This window comes from Phascolarctos cinereus, unplaced genomic scaffold, assembly GCF_003287225.1.
Source record: "Phascolarctos cinereus isolate Bilbo 61053 unplaced genomic scaffold, phaCin_HiC Scaffold_2;HRSCAF=192, whole genome shotgun sequence".
In the NCBI taxonomy this organism is placed as follows: domain Eukaryota; kingdom Metazoa; phylum Chordata; class Mammalia; order Diprotodontia; family Phascolarctidae; genus Phascolarctos; species Phascolarctos cinereus.
In genome coordinates, this window is record NW_027555625.1 from 63,421,850 (window position 1) to 63,435,667 (window position 13,818).

General features: G+C 48.1%; 1 protein-coding gene across 1 annotated transcript; it reads left to right on the plus strand.

Annotated features, from left to right (window-relative positions):
• The first annotated feature begins 2,764 nt into the window (after positions 1-2,764).
• On the plus strand, positions 2,765-13,480 carry RRAD (RRAD, Ras related glycolysis inhibitor and calcium channel regulator). The gene is made up of 5 exons (XM_020989437.2): positions 2,765-2,849; positions 3,431-3,813; positions 7,079-7,152; positions 8,956-9,160; positions 12,493-13,480. Exons 2-5 carry the CDS (start codon positions 3,453-3,455, stop codon positions 12,768-12,770), a joined length of 918 nt encoding a protein of 305 aa, XP_020845096.1. The 5' UTR covers positions 2,765-2,849; positions 3,431-3,452; the 3' UTR covers positions 12,771-13,480.
• Positions 13,481-13,818: the final 338 nt, after the last annotated feature.

The following is a 13,818-nucleotide window of genomic DNA, read 5'->3' on the forward strand; positions in this document are numbered from 1 at the left end:
TAGATGTTCAACAGGTTCACCATGTTTCCCACCACCATGCAGGTCAGCCCCCATACACTTCATCTCCATCTCCATCTCAGACAATCTTTACTCTTGTTCATGCCTCAGCTGAGGTGCCACCTCCTCTCTGAAGCCCTCTCTGACCTTCAAGTGTCCCCTCTCCCTCCTCAAATGCCCTGGATCAAAGATTTGGAGCTGGAATGGGTCTTAGAGGCCCAACCATTCTCATTTTTACAGGTAAGGAAACTGAGGAACAAGTAGTGAATGGAAGAGGTGAGATTCAGACCCGGAAGTCTAGGTCATTTGACTCCACACATAGCAATTTTTCTTTTTCTTTTTTTTTTCTTTTTTTGGTGAGGCAATTGGAGTGAAGTGACTTACCCAGGGTCACACAGCTAGTAAGTGTCAAGTATCTGAGGTCAGATTTGAACTCAGGTCCTCCTGACTCCAAGGTCAGAGCTCTATCCACTGCTAGCTGTCTCCATACAGTACTTTTTCAATTGGGCCCCTCAGCAGCCCTTAAATAACCATGTATCACACTAATTAAGGTCTATGTTGTATCTTCCACCTTCCTCATATAAGTTCTTTGAGGATGGGGATTCAGGGACTGTTTTGTCTCTCTTATGTCCACAGGATCCAGTCAGTTCAGAGGAGGTGGTTAATAAATGTTTCCTGGCTTGAATGGGAGATATCCTCAGGACCAGGAAAACCTGAGTTCAAATCCTGCTTCTAATACATGCTTTGTAGTCTTAGGTGAGTTCCTTAACCTTTCAGTATCAAAAATCTCCAGTGCTGCCCTAACCCAGTTAAAATGTCATTGGAAAATGCTTGACAAAATAAATAAAAAATACAATAAAACACAGATAATGTTAATTTGTGGTTGTCCAAGTCACTATGCAGTCCTCAGGGATGGCTCTATTTGAGTTTGACAACACTGCTATTCAAATCCCTAAGACTATGCATTGCAAGAGAAATCGACTGATGATGGGGAGTTCTCTATATCAGTGAAATCACAGATTCAGTCCCTATCCTAAAGGGAATAATCCTTAAAATTACCTTAAATCCCTCCCTAAATCTACACTTCAAAGGCCCTCAGCCCTGGCCCTAGGGGTTTCTTGAAATTGAACCAAGATGGGGGCAGCTAGGTAGCACACAGAGGCTAGAGCACCAGCCCCTGAAATCAGGAGGACTTCAGTTCAAATTATGACCTCAGAGATCTACTAGCCCTTGTGACCCTGGGCAAGTCACTTAATCCTGATTGCCTCCAAGAAAAAGAAGAAAGAGAGGGAGAGAGAGAGAGAGAGGAAAGAGAGAGAGAGAGAGAAAAGAAAGAGAAAGAAGAAAAGAAAAGAAAGAGAAGAAAGAAAGAAGAGAAAGAAAGAAAGAAGAAAGAGAAAAGAAAGAAAGAAGAAGAGAAAGAGAGAGAGGGAAGAAGGAAGGAAGGAAGGAAGAAGGAAGGAAGGAGGAAGGGAAGGAAGGAAGGAAAGGAAGGAAGGAAGGAAGGAAGGAAGAAGAGGAAGGAAGGAAGGAGAGAGGAAGGAAGAAAGAAAGAAAGAAAGAAAGAAAGAAAGAAAGAAAGAAAGAAAGAAAGAAAGAAAGAAAGAAAGAAAGAAAGAAAGAAAGAAAGAAAGAATCTGAACCAAGATCCCACCTGAAATCTCTTCTAGATTAGACAGTTCAAGCCCCTCACTTTTCAGAAAAGAGCACTAAAGCCCAGCAAAGGGAAATGTCTTAGACAAGGCCAAATAGTAATGAAAGAGGCAGGATTCAAACTCATCACCCATGACTCCTCCGCAGAGTTCTTGACTCTTCACCACATTGGCCCTAGAAACCTTGTTGTGTGGATGATTTTCTGGCCTTGGGGAGGACTGGGGCCTGTCGGCAACAGTTCTGTGAGGGTGGGGGCTGGGAGCCCGACGAAGGGGCCAGGACTGTTAGTGGAGTGGCAGGAATCCCTTTTCTCAAAGTCAGCTGGATGCCTCTAGTTCGATGCTCCCCTCTGGCTTCTCTCTACCCACCCCTAGCCTCTACCTGCCCGGCTCTCCAAAGCACTGACCTGCACCCTTGCCCTCGGTCTCCGATCTTTGATAACGGGCTTCCTTCTACAGGAGGTGAAAGGGAGGCAGGAGCCCAAGGATTGGAAGTGATCCCTCCCACTTTGAGTCTCTTATACATAATGCGTGTCCCTCGCGTGCCCCAGCTCCCCGCAGATGTGCCTAAGGGTCCCACGTCCCGACCTGTCCAGGGTTGTAGAAGCTAGCTGCCCCTACCCCCACCCACCTCGGCGCAGCTCCCCAGAGTTAGGAAGGAGTCTTAGAAAACATCAAGTGCACATCCCGACTCGCTCCTTCCCATTTAACAGATGAGGAAACTGAGGCTCAGGGAGTGGCAGTGACACAGCTAGTTAGTGGCATTGCTGGGATTGGAATCCAAGGCCTTGGACTCTGGGGCTCTTCCCTAAAGAGACCTTCACTTCTCAGGCTGGGGAGGGGGGCTGGGGGTTGCTTCTGTCCAGGATTTCCCCTCAGGTCAGGGCTAAGTACAGACACGTCAGTCCCCCCCCCCCAGCCCCCGCCAGCTGCCACCCCCTCCCTCTGGGGGGTTGAGTCTGAGCTGGCAGAGGCTGGGGAAGGGGAGGCCGTGGGGGGGGGGGGAGAAAAGGAGGCTGGAGGGGGAGGAGAAAGGACAGGGGGCGTGTCTGGACTCGCCCTGCCAGAGCCGGGACATAAATAGGCGGTGCTGGGGCTCTCCAGGAGATCAGCCCGAGAAGAGGCGGAGGCAACTGGGCGGGGGGAGTCAGCCGGCTCGGAATCCGAATCTGAGTTCTTGCGTGTCAGTCCCTACGGGAGGTGAGTATCGCGGAGATCCGGGCGTTGCTGAGGAAGGAGGGTAGATTCCCAGAATCCCTATCTTGGCCGCTGGTACCCCAGTGCCAGGGTCCGGTGTAGGACAGAGAGACTTGCTCCATTTGTTGTCTTGGGATCTTCGGGTAGGGACTTTGCAGTGGCCTGGGGTCTTAGAAGGGACGGGATGGTTCTGCGAGCTCAGGGGTGTGGACTGAACCCAGACTGGTCCTAGGATGTGTTTGTGTGTGTGTGTGTGTGTGTGTGTGTGTGTGTGTGTGTGTGTGTGTGTATGTGTGTGTGTGTGTGTCGCGGATGGTCAGAGCCCGAAATGGCCCTGGGGACTGACAGTGGCTACTTTGATGGACCGACCCAGAGGTGGTCCTGGGGTGTCTGTGCGTATTGGTGGCGGGGCGGGACAGGGCGAGAGGGGTGAACAGATCTGGGAATGGTCCTCTTGGCGGAGGGTAGGAAATGCCCAGGGGCAGCCTCGAAGTCGGGGTAGATGAATAGTCACCTCACAACTCAAGCTGCCCCTCTCCTCTCTTCTCCTCTCCTCTCCTTCGGCTGGGTCCCCTCCTGCCCAGTCTGCTACAGGCGGTGGGCACGATGACTCTGAATCGTGGAGCTCAGCGGCGCTGCGTGGACCGTCGGCGGGGCAGCACGCCCTTCCTTACTCAGCAGCACCTGCATCGCCGCAGCATGCCAGTGGACGAGCGAGACCTTCAGGCGGCGCTGCCCTCGGGCCCCTTGAACCAACTGTCCAACCTGGTGCGGCGCCCCGCCGGCAGTCCCAGGGAACCGAGCGACTGCTGGGCCTCGGGCTCCTCGGATTCCATCACATCATCAGGCAGCGAGTCAGACGGCCACCTGTACAAGGTGATACTTCTGGGAGAGCGAGGTGTGGGCAAAACCAGCCTGGCACGCATCTTCGGCGGCGTCGAGGATGGCCCTGAAGCCGAGGCCGCTGGTGAGTAAGGAGCGCAGCCAATAGGAACCGGGCAAGACTGGGGAGGAACGGAGAGAGGAGAGAAAACCCGAGCCAGGGGCTGGTGGGAGACTGAACAGAGGCCAGTATGAAAAAGTTTTGGGATAGAAGACTTGTAGAGAAAGGAGAGAAAAAGAGTAACGATTGTAAACTCCTGGAGGGCAGGAATTGGTCTCCCTTTTGTCTTTAATCCCAGAACCTAGCGCAACGTCTACACTAAGCAGGAACGTTAAGTACTGCTTGTATTGACTTTAATAAAAATGGGAACGATCGAGGGGAGAGAAAGGAGGGAGATCCTTGGGGGTGGGGAGGTCTTTATGTGGAGGCCGGCTGGCCGTTTTCTGGGGATCCTGTAGAGAAGTCTTCTGATCAGCTACAGAGAGGTTGAGAGTTGCCCGAGGCCCTTCTCAACTCTGAGATTATCGGAGAAGAATGATGTGTGAGGTGGAGTGAGGGAAGAGCTGTTGCGAGAGAGTCCGGACTTGCTATCGGGGAAAACTAGGATTTGAATCCCATCTCAGCAATGAATTTACTGAATGACTTTTGACAAATAACTTCTTTTCTCTGGTCCTGAGTTTCTACTCTCTAAACGGAGGAAGTGGGCCTAGAATCTAGTCTCTAGACAGGTTTTAGGTCACTCCTGGGTGTGATATTCTGGACTTTTCAGGAGAGAGAAGAAACAGCAAGAATATAAACTCCTAGGCTTGTGGAAGGACTTGTATGAGTTTGTCCATCTGTCTGTCCATCTATCTGTTAGGAATGCTGAGGCTGTGGGAGAGGATGAGGAGGGGGGGAAGCATCCCTAACCTTCTTGAAGTGACTGGGGAGTGACAAAACCCACCCTACTCCCAGGTGTCTGCAGATCCAGGCTTTGGGGCTGGAGGTGATAGTGATGTCCAAGGTGGTGTTGATGAGCTCATGAACTCCCACTTTGGAATCTGGGGTCATAGGATTTAGAACTCATAGAGAACTCTTTGAGAATAAAGGACCATGGGGCAGCTACATGGCACGATGGATAGAGCACCAGCCCTGGAATCAGGAGGACCTGAGTTCAAATCCAGCCTCAGACACATAACACTTACTAGCTGTGTGACCCTGGGCAAGTCACTTAACCCCATTGCCTAGCAAAAAAAGAAAAAGAGAATGAAGGACCAACAACACCATAGAGACTTCAGAGATTATCTAGTCTAACCCTCTCCTTTGACATATCAAGAAACTGAGGCCCAGGGAGGAAAAGGTGATTGTCCAAGCTCCTAATGACAGGAAGGGTAGAGACAAGTTTTCAGCTGAGGTCTTCTGACTCCAAATCTGTTATTCTTAATAAAGGCTTGTTGACTGACTGCTAGATCTTTCCACTGTACCTTTTAAAAGGGGTCCGTGGATTGCAGGGAGCTGCCTTCCAGCGGCTTCCTGGGTAACTTTAGCAGGTTAAGTCTCCATTTCTGACCAGGGACCTCTTCCCTAAAGGCTACTACACCAGGTGTCAATCTGAGTTCAGAGTACTGGCTATTGGCGGATAGGATTTGGTAGAAAGGGCTGTGGGTAGTGTAGGTCCAGCCAGCTCAGCCTAGTACAGGTTAGTAGCTGTGACTCTCTAGATATTGGGGAAGGGGAGGTAGCTTTCAGGAAGTATAGGGACAATATCCCCTAAGTTTAGACCAGCCTATACTCTGTACTGGGCAGCTATGTGACATGGTGGATAGAGGGCTAGGCCTGTCATCAGGAAGACTTATCTTCCCGAGCTGAAATCCAGCCTCAGACATTTACTAGCTGTGTGACCCTGGACAAGTCACTTAATCCTATTTGCCTCAGTTTCCTCATCTATAAAATGAGCTGGAGAAGGAAATGGCAAACCACTCCAGTGCCTTTGCTAAGAAAACCCCAAATGGGGTCACAGAAAGTCAGACCTGATGATTGAACAACAGCAGCTCTCTACCACTTGGGCAAGTGCAACTTTTTCTTTATGCTTTATGGGATCCCTCAGTCTATGAACTAATCTTCCAGGCCAGGCTAGGCCAGGCCAGAGCCAGCTTAGCATATTGGGTAGAATACTCCTAGACTTGGTGTCAAGAAGACCTGAGTTCAAATCATGTCTTAGATACTTAATAGCTTTATGGGCCCTGAGCAAGTCACTTAACTTTTCTGGGCCTCGATTTCCTCATCTGTAAACTGAAGGTGTTAGACCCAGACTTCTGAAGTACCTTCTAGCTCTCAATCCTATGCTTTCTTCTTAGGGCCTCAGTAGGCCACAGCAGAAGGAATAATTCTGAAATCCCAGGAACATCTTGGTCTGTAAAGCAGAGACAGCAATGGGTCTTCCCACCTTCTGGACCCTGCCTGGCTGAATAGGGACATGAGGGTATTATTAGCCAAATAAGCAGGGGTTCCATTGTCCTAGGGAGAAGTGGGGGCTGAGACCTCGTATCACTCACTATGTGTCACACTGGAACAGTGAAAAGCTGCTGGGCTTCATACGACACAGAGTGTATTTACGTTACTTGCATGTGACACCATGTATCATCAGTAACAGTGGCAAGGACCGTGGGAACAATAAGGAAGGGGATGGGGGGAGGTTAGGGGTCCAAGTGAAATAGAAAACAGATGGGTAGATGGGAGGTTAGGGGTCCAGCTATAATAAGCAACAGAGGGATGGGGAGTTGGATAGGGAGTTTAGGAATTCAGCTATAACAGAAAACAGGAATAGATAAGGAGTTTAGAGATCTAGCAATAATGGAAAACAGAGATGGATAAAGAGGTTAAGGGCACTGCTGTAATTGGAAACAAGGGGACAGATAAGGAGGTTAGGGAACTCATCCAATCCAATAGGCGTTTTTTAAGTACCTACCATTTGCTAGGCATGGGGGGGGGGGGTCGGTTCAAAGACAAAGAGAGTGGCTGCCCTCAAAGTGGGCTAATTTATAACAAGAAATAGAGATGAGGAGGAGGCTAGGAGGCTGGCTATGATTGTGTGTGTGTGTGTGTGTGTGTGTGTGTGTGCGCGTGTGTGTGTATGTGTGCATGTGTGTGTATTGGTTGCAGGTCTTGCTATAATTGAAAACACAAGGGAGAAGAGGGAGAAAAGAGAAGGGAGATTAAGGAACCATTTCGCACAGGAATTGGTGGGAGACAGGGACAGAGAGAGGTCAGGGGTCTTGTACTGCACCCACGATGCCTACCGCACACTGCTTTTCTCTCTCTCTATGAGGTCCTGCAATGACCTTGTTCTCGGGGCATGTCTTTTCCCTAGGGAATACCTATGACCGATCCATTGTGGTGGATGGAGAAGAGGCTTCCCTTGTGGTGTTTGACATCTGGGAACAGGTAAGACTCCAAACCAAGAGTGGAAGGCCCAATGTTTGGGTAATAAGGTAATAAAAAGGAGATTTACTGGGACAGATGGACCTTCTTGGCTGCTGGTAGAATGATGCTTATCCAGGCCGTCAAAGGATGTCCATGGGTATGGTCATAATGTCCCTGAGACCTGGACTTAGGACCATAGGATTTTAGAACTAGAAGGACTTTTGAGTTCACCTAGTCCACCCCATTTCCTCATTTTATAGATGAGGAAATTGATGCCCAGAAAGAAGTATCACATAGGTAGCAGATTTGAACCCAGGACTTCTAACTTCAAGCCAAGTACTTTTTGCATTAAACCATACCGATTTATAGAATCCTGAGTTGTTTCAAATGTTTCATCTTCCCTTCTTTCTCTCCTCATGCTCCTCCTCCACCCCACCCCAGAAGCATTTGAATCTAAGAAATGGGGGAAGGCTTGTTTTCAAAGCTGAAACATTTCCAGGTTAGAATCAGGGAGTAAGAGTAGTTTGCTGGTGTGAGCCAGTTCCCCTTTGGGATCTCCAAGATCCTCCTCTTCCATTTTGTCCAAAATAAATTCCTAAGCAGCGCTTTCTACGGAGATTGAAACTGATGATACTGACTGTGTTTGAAAGATGACGAGAGAGAAGCAAAAGAACTACCTAGCCTCATGCCACTGAACGATTCACTTACTGTCTTTGGAGCTCAGTTTCCTCATCTGCAGAATAAAGGGCATGTGACTTCTAGCTTGTATAATTTATATGGATTTATACCTTAGTGCTTTAAAACCACATAGTACTTTTATATACATGACTTCAAGGGGCAGCTAGGTGATACAATGGATAGAGCACTGGCCCTGGACCCAGAGGGACCTGAGTTCAAATCCAGCCTCAGACACATAATACTTAGTAGCTGTGAGACTCTGGGCAAGTCACTTAACCCCAATTGCCTAAGAAAGAGAGAGAGAGAAAGAAAGAAAGAAAGAAAGAAAGAAAGAAAGAAAGAAAGAAAGAAAGAAAGAAAGAAAGAAAGAAAGAAAGAAAGAAAGAAAGAAAGAAAGAAAGAAGGAAAGAAAATACATGACTTCAAAGTGTGAGAGCTCTGGATTTGGAATCAGGAGCCCTGGGTTCAAATCCCAGCTCTGCCACTTACTTGGCTGGCTCACCCTAGCCAAGTCTCTTCCCCTCTCTGATCCTCAGTTTTCTCATCTATAAAACAGGGATAATTCTGCTTGCACTACCTACCTCAGAGTTGTTGTAAAGATGATATTTTGTAAAGCTAGAAGTGAGATAGTAATAGTTCCTAGCCAGGACCCTGGGACAGGTAGCACAAGTAAAATTTTCCCCATTGTATAAAGGAGGAAACTGAAGATCAGAGAGGGAAAGTGATTTACCTGAGGTCACATAGCAAGGGGATAGAGCCAGCCTAGAACAAAGACTCCTAAATTCTTCTCTTGGACTAGACGGGTGGTCTCTAAGCTACTAGAGCTCAAGAACTGGGTCTTAGTTAAATTGCTTGCACAAAGCAGATGGTTTAAAAGTGTTTGTTGTATTATCTCTTATAGCTTGTGACATTTTGTGTTCCAACATTCTGTGTTCTAAGGTCCCTTCCAGTTCTAACATTCTTTGATTGGATAAGATAAGGCTGATATTTGAAAAGAAAAACAGAACTAGCTGCTCATCCTCCCCCCCCCCCAGCTGCCTATGAGAAATTCCATGGTCTAACAGAAGCTCAGGAAGGAGCAGCCAGGTCAAGGGCAGACAGGGGGTTGCTTCTGTGACCTACAGGGTGCATTTTCTCCCCTATTAGGATGAGAGTCAGTGGCTGTCCAATCACTGCATGAAGATGGGCGATGCCTATGTAATTGTGTACTCGGTCACTGACAAAGTCAGCTTTGAGAAGGCCTCAGAGCTGCGCATTCAGCTTCGGCGTGCCCGCCAATCAGAGGATATCCCCATCATCCTCGTGGGCAACAAGAGTGACCTGGTCCGCTCCAGAGAAGTCTCTGTGGATGGTAAGCCTGCCCCCCTGGGAGGAGAGGCCCCAAACCTGGGATTCAAACCCCAGCAATTGCATGGTTAAAAGACAGTGACACCCCCCTCTATTCCTCCCCACCCTCCCCGCCCCCCAGGGACCCGCCAAGTTTCTAAATATAAGACAGAAAAATGCTGGCTGCAGTCAGGCTGCCTCTCTCGGCACGTCCGTTCAGAACAGTGCTCTGTGGGAGGTTGAGGGCTTGGTGGGGATTGGGGGAAGCCAGAGCAAGGCTTGGGAGGTGGGGGTGGGGTTGAGTGGAGGAGAGAATAGGTCTAAGAGAGGGAGCGAGGACAAAGCAGAGGTTGGTTTAGTTTGGAAAGCCTGATGAGACAGCTTCCTCTGAGAGGTCATACAGTTGTCGAGCTAGAAGAGAACACAGATGTCATCTGATCCAACTCTCTCCTTTTACAGATGAGGAAACTGAGGCCCAGGGCAGTTAAGTGATTTGCCCAAAGGTTCATAGGTAGTAAGCATCAGAAGTGAGATTTGAATCCAGGTCCCCTGATGTTACAGGCCAGTAGTCATTCTCTGAGCTCGGAGGTATAAAGACATAACACAGACTCAGCTGCTCTCAAGGAGTTTACATACAGTGTAACAGGAAGAAAGGCATGTATACAAACATCTGTAAAACAAAAGAATGAGAGACAATAATAAGATCCCCTTTTTCATACCAGCTCTGGGAAATACTTAGTATCTGTATGGTTATTTACATTTTATTATCTCTATTTTTAAGGCTACTCTGAGAAAGGAAGTCATTTTACTTACCCAAGGTCATGCATGCATTTAGGAAATGGCAGCATTGCTAAGACTTGGACCCAAGTCTTCTGAGTGTCTATTCTAGTGCTCTTTCTATTATAACATAAGATAAATGAGAGAGACAGACAGAAACAGAGAAATAGAGACAGAGATATAGACAGAGACAGATGAACAGAGAGTGCCAGAGAGACAGAGAAATAGACAATGAGACAGAGAGACAGTGACAGAGAACCAGAGAGAGAGAGAGAGAGAGAGAGAGAGAGAGAGAGAGAGAGAGCTCAAGACATCACCACCTCCCCTGCTCATTATTACCAGAGGTTACTCAGAGCAGGTCCAATGGGAAAGGAAGCCATCAGTCCCCAAATGTTTTTGCTTTCCAGGGAGCATCCCAACCACAAGTGGCATACAAATGTCAATTCCTTGCAAACTTTAAAGCATTATATAAGTGCTAGTTGTTGATAATCATTAGTTCTCATTAACAATTATTAGCAATTAATAATCATTGTTAGTGTGAGATGGACTATGTAAAAGAGCCTCTGGGAGAGCTAGAAATTGCCCAGAATTGGAGTTCAAATCATAATGTAGCTCTGAGCAAGAAGGAATTTACCCCAGGGGAACAGTGGGACCCACCAGAGAGGGAAATGTGCTTATGGGCTCCTTTGAGCACTTGGTAACTTCTGCATTTTCTGTGGGATGAAATGACTGTCCTACAACTCCCCCCACTCCAAATTTCAAAGCTATGAGAAATTTGAGCAGCAAGAGTTTGATTTCCCCTGGATGTAGGATGGTCAGGGAAGCCTTCCTAGAGAAGGTGTCTAAGTTGGGTCCTGTAGGAAGGGAGGATCATTGACAGATGGAAATGGAGGGGAGGGGAACCTATTCCAACCATTGAGGGTCAAGTGAACAAAAGTACGGAGACTGGAGAAGTCAGAACAACAGGGAGTGGGGAGTAGTTCAGTCTGTCCACAGCACAGAATACTCAAAGGACAGGAGCTTGTTCGTTATAGAGCAGTGGAGCCACAGAAGCCATTGAAGTATTTATTTGAAACTCAAAGCAGAATCCGTCTGTCTCATCCCGGCCACCCCACTCCCCCAGAAGAGACAGAGACATCACCCCTTTGGGAACTTTAGGTAGAAAGTACTCCTCTGGGGTCAGCCAGGACATAGGCTGTGTGTGATAGAGAGAGTCTGGGGTATTTAGCTTTCAGTAGGGTAGAGTTTCTTCCAGCTGAGAGGTGAGAAGAAACTTCCAATCCCTGACATCACCTTGGGGGAAGGAAGACTTGCTTTTCCTAATCCTCTCTATGCCTTCTTGGCCTTGAAGCCAGGGATTCCCCTCTGAAGTGGCCCAGGCTTCCTAGACTGAATGGGGCCAGGGCAGACCCCTAGGCCCAGGACATTCCTCGCCTTCATCCCTTTACCATTCACCTCAACATAATGACTCCATGTGTAAGAAAACTATCAGTGGACTTGGAAACAAGTGACCTGACTCTTAACTGTCTGTGTCACTTAGTAAACAATCCTGTCTCCTTCATGGGGATAGTTTGAGGATCCCATCACAGCGAATGGTTCTGAAAAGTGTAAGATACTATACAAGTACAAAGAATCATTTTGGGTTATTCAATCAATCTATAAACATTTCTTAAGCACCTGCCATGTGCCAGGCACTATGCCAAGTGCTGGGGATACAACAAAAGGCAAAAGGCAGCCCCTGCTCTCCAGGAGCTTACAATCTAAACTGTCTGAGCAGAGGTGAGGGAAAGAAGAGGGGAAATAGAAGTAATGCCAACCCTATGACACTCTTCTGAGGGAGTTGTCTCTTGGGAAGTCACCAATGGCCTTGTTTCTCATGAAGATCCCAAAGCTATGCCTGCTCACGTGGTCTGACCAAGGCTAGAAACAGAATACGTGCTGTCAGAGCTGGAGAAACAGAATACTAGAACAAACAACGGATCAGAGCTACAAGACTGTCTTACCTCTCTCAGCCTTAGTTTCCTCATCTATAAAATGGAGTGGGACTAAATGGTCACTCACTCCATTGGTCACTAAGATCCCGTCTCTCCATATGTTTTATTTTCTAAGTTTCCCTCCTGCTGTAACATCTTACAGGAAGCCTTTCCCAATCCCTCTTAGTCTAGTGCCTTCCCTTGGTTAATTATTTCCTATTTCTTCTTCATGTAGTTTGTCTCCCCTGTTAGACTGTGAACTCCTTGACAGCAGGGATAATCTTTTCTCTTTCTTTATCCCTTAAAGCACTTAGCATAATGTCTGGTACATAGTAGGCACTTAATGAATGCTTATTGACTGACTGATTCTATACCTTGGAGATCTATTTGAATCCTCCCATTTGTGGATAAGGAGACTGAGGTAAAAGGGAAGGGATCTGCCCAAAGTTACACAGGCTAGGGCTGGTGATCAGGGCGATGGACTAGGCTTGTTCAGTAAGAAGTCTCTGGCGGAGTCCCTGGCCCCCTCACCCCCCCCACCTCCACCACAGCCTTTCCTCTGGTCCCTCCTCCCTCATCACTTCTTTCCTTCCTCTTGGATCTACAGAGGGCCGTGCCTGTGCCGTTGTGTTTGACTGCAAGTTCATCGAGACATCAGCTGCCCTTCACCACAATGTACAGGACCTCTTTGAGGGCATCGTCCGGCAGATCCGGCTCCGGAAGGACAGCAAAGAAGACAATGCCCGGCGGATGGCCAACACCAAGAGGCGAGAGAGCATTGGCAAGAAGGCAAAGCGCTTCCTGGGCCGAATTGTGGCCAAGAACAACAAAAAGATGGCTTTCAAGGCCAAATCCAAATCCTGCCACGACCTCTCTGTGCTCTAGGCAGAAGTACTATGGGGGAGGGGGGAAGGGGAGCACCCCAAGGGGTGGCATAGAGGTATTCTTGATAGGCACAGGGCCCCTATCCATGGTATAGTGGAATGAGTGCTAGATTTGAAATCCTCGGACCTGGGTTCAAATCCTAGGACTCTGCCACTAACTGTGTGATCTTGGAAAAGTTACTGCCCCAATCTGGGACTCAGTTTCTTCATCTACAAAATGAGGGAATTGGACAACTCGAAAATCCATGACAGCTTGAAATCCATGATGCCTTAAGACTCATCAGTGATTCTGGGAAGCAAGGCTGGAGTGGCTGCTATGGGAGACTGGAGGCCAAAAGCAGCTGGAGCTCCAACCCTTGCCCCTGGGGGTCTCCCCCCAGCCAAGGGGCCTGCCCCTCTGGCCTAGCTGGGGCACTGAGTACTACAGATGGACATGGAGAGGGTGGCTCATCGTACATGACTGCACTGCCCCAAATCACCCCTTGAGAGAGGCCCTAGGACCTGGGTACGCAGGCCCGTACTTGTTTCAGACCCCTGTGGGGACAGTCCAAACCACATCCCAGTGGGAGAAAGTAAATGGGGAGGGAGGGGGGAGACTTAGTTGACTGTTTTATGCAGTAAGTTAACATTGCACTTCCATTTAGGCTGTTTGATGAATTTGTTATTTGTTTACATGCAGACTTTTATAATAAAGGATTATTTCCTGTTAAAGTTCCTTCCCAGACAGATTATTTTCTTCAAGACCCTTGCCTCTGTTCTGCATTTGGCATGGTTTACCAGGCCACGCCAGCTGCAAGAAGAGCAAAGGGTAAGTGTCCAGAGACACAGGTTTCTGGTAACTAGTACCAACTGTGCTGTAATCCTCAGTGTGACTTTGGACTAATCACTTCTACTCTCTGGGCCTCACTTTCCCCAACCCCAAGAAATGAGATGGTTGGACTAGATTCTTAAGGCCCTATCTAGCTCTTACCATTTTATGCTCAAGGGTCTCTTCCCACTGTGACATTCACTCATGCTTGGTATGGCCCTCCACCTTTTCTCATTTGTAG

What these genes read in the sequence shown, in the direction of transcription:
- RRAD (XM_020989437.2), top strand. Translation starts at nt 3,453, where the DNA reads ATGACTCTGAATCGTGGAGCTCAGCGGCGCTGCGTGGACCGTCGGCGG. An exon ending in CCCTGAAGCCGAGGCCGCTG is followed by an intron (nt 3,814 to 7,078) that starts GTGAGTAAGGAG and finishes TCTTTTCCCTAG; the next exon opens with GGAATACCTATGACCGATCC. An exon ending in TGTTTGACATCTGGGAACAG is followed by an intron (nt 7,153 to 8,955) that starts GTAAGACTCCAA and finishes CTCCCCTATTAG; the next exon opens with GATGAGAGTCAGTGGCTGTC.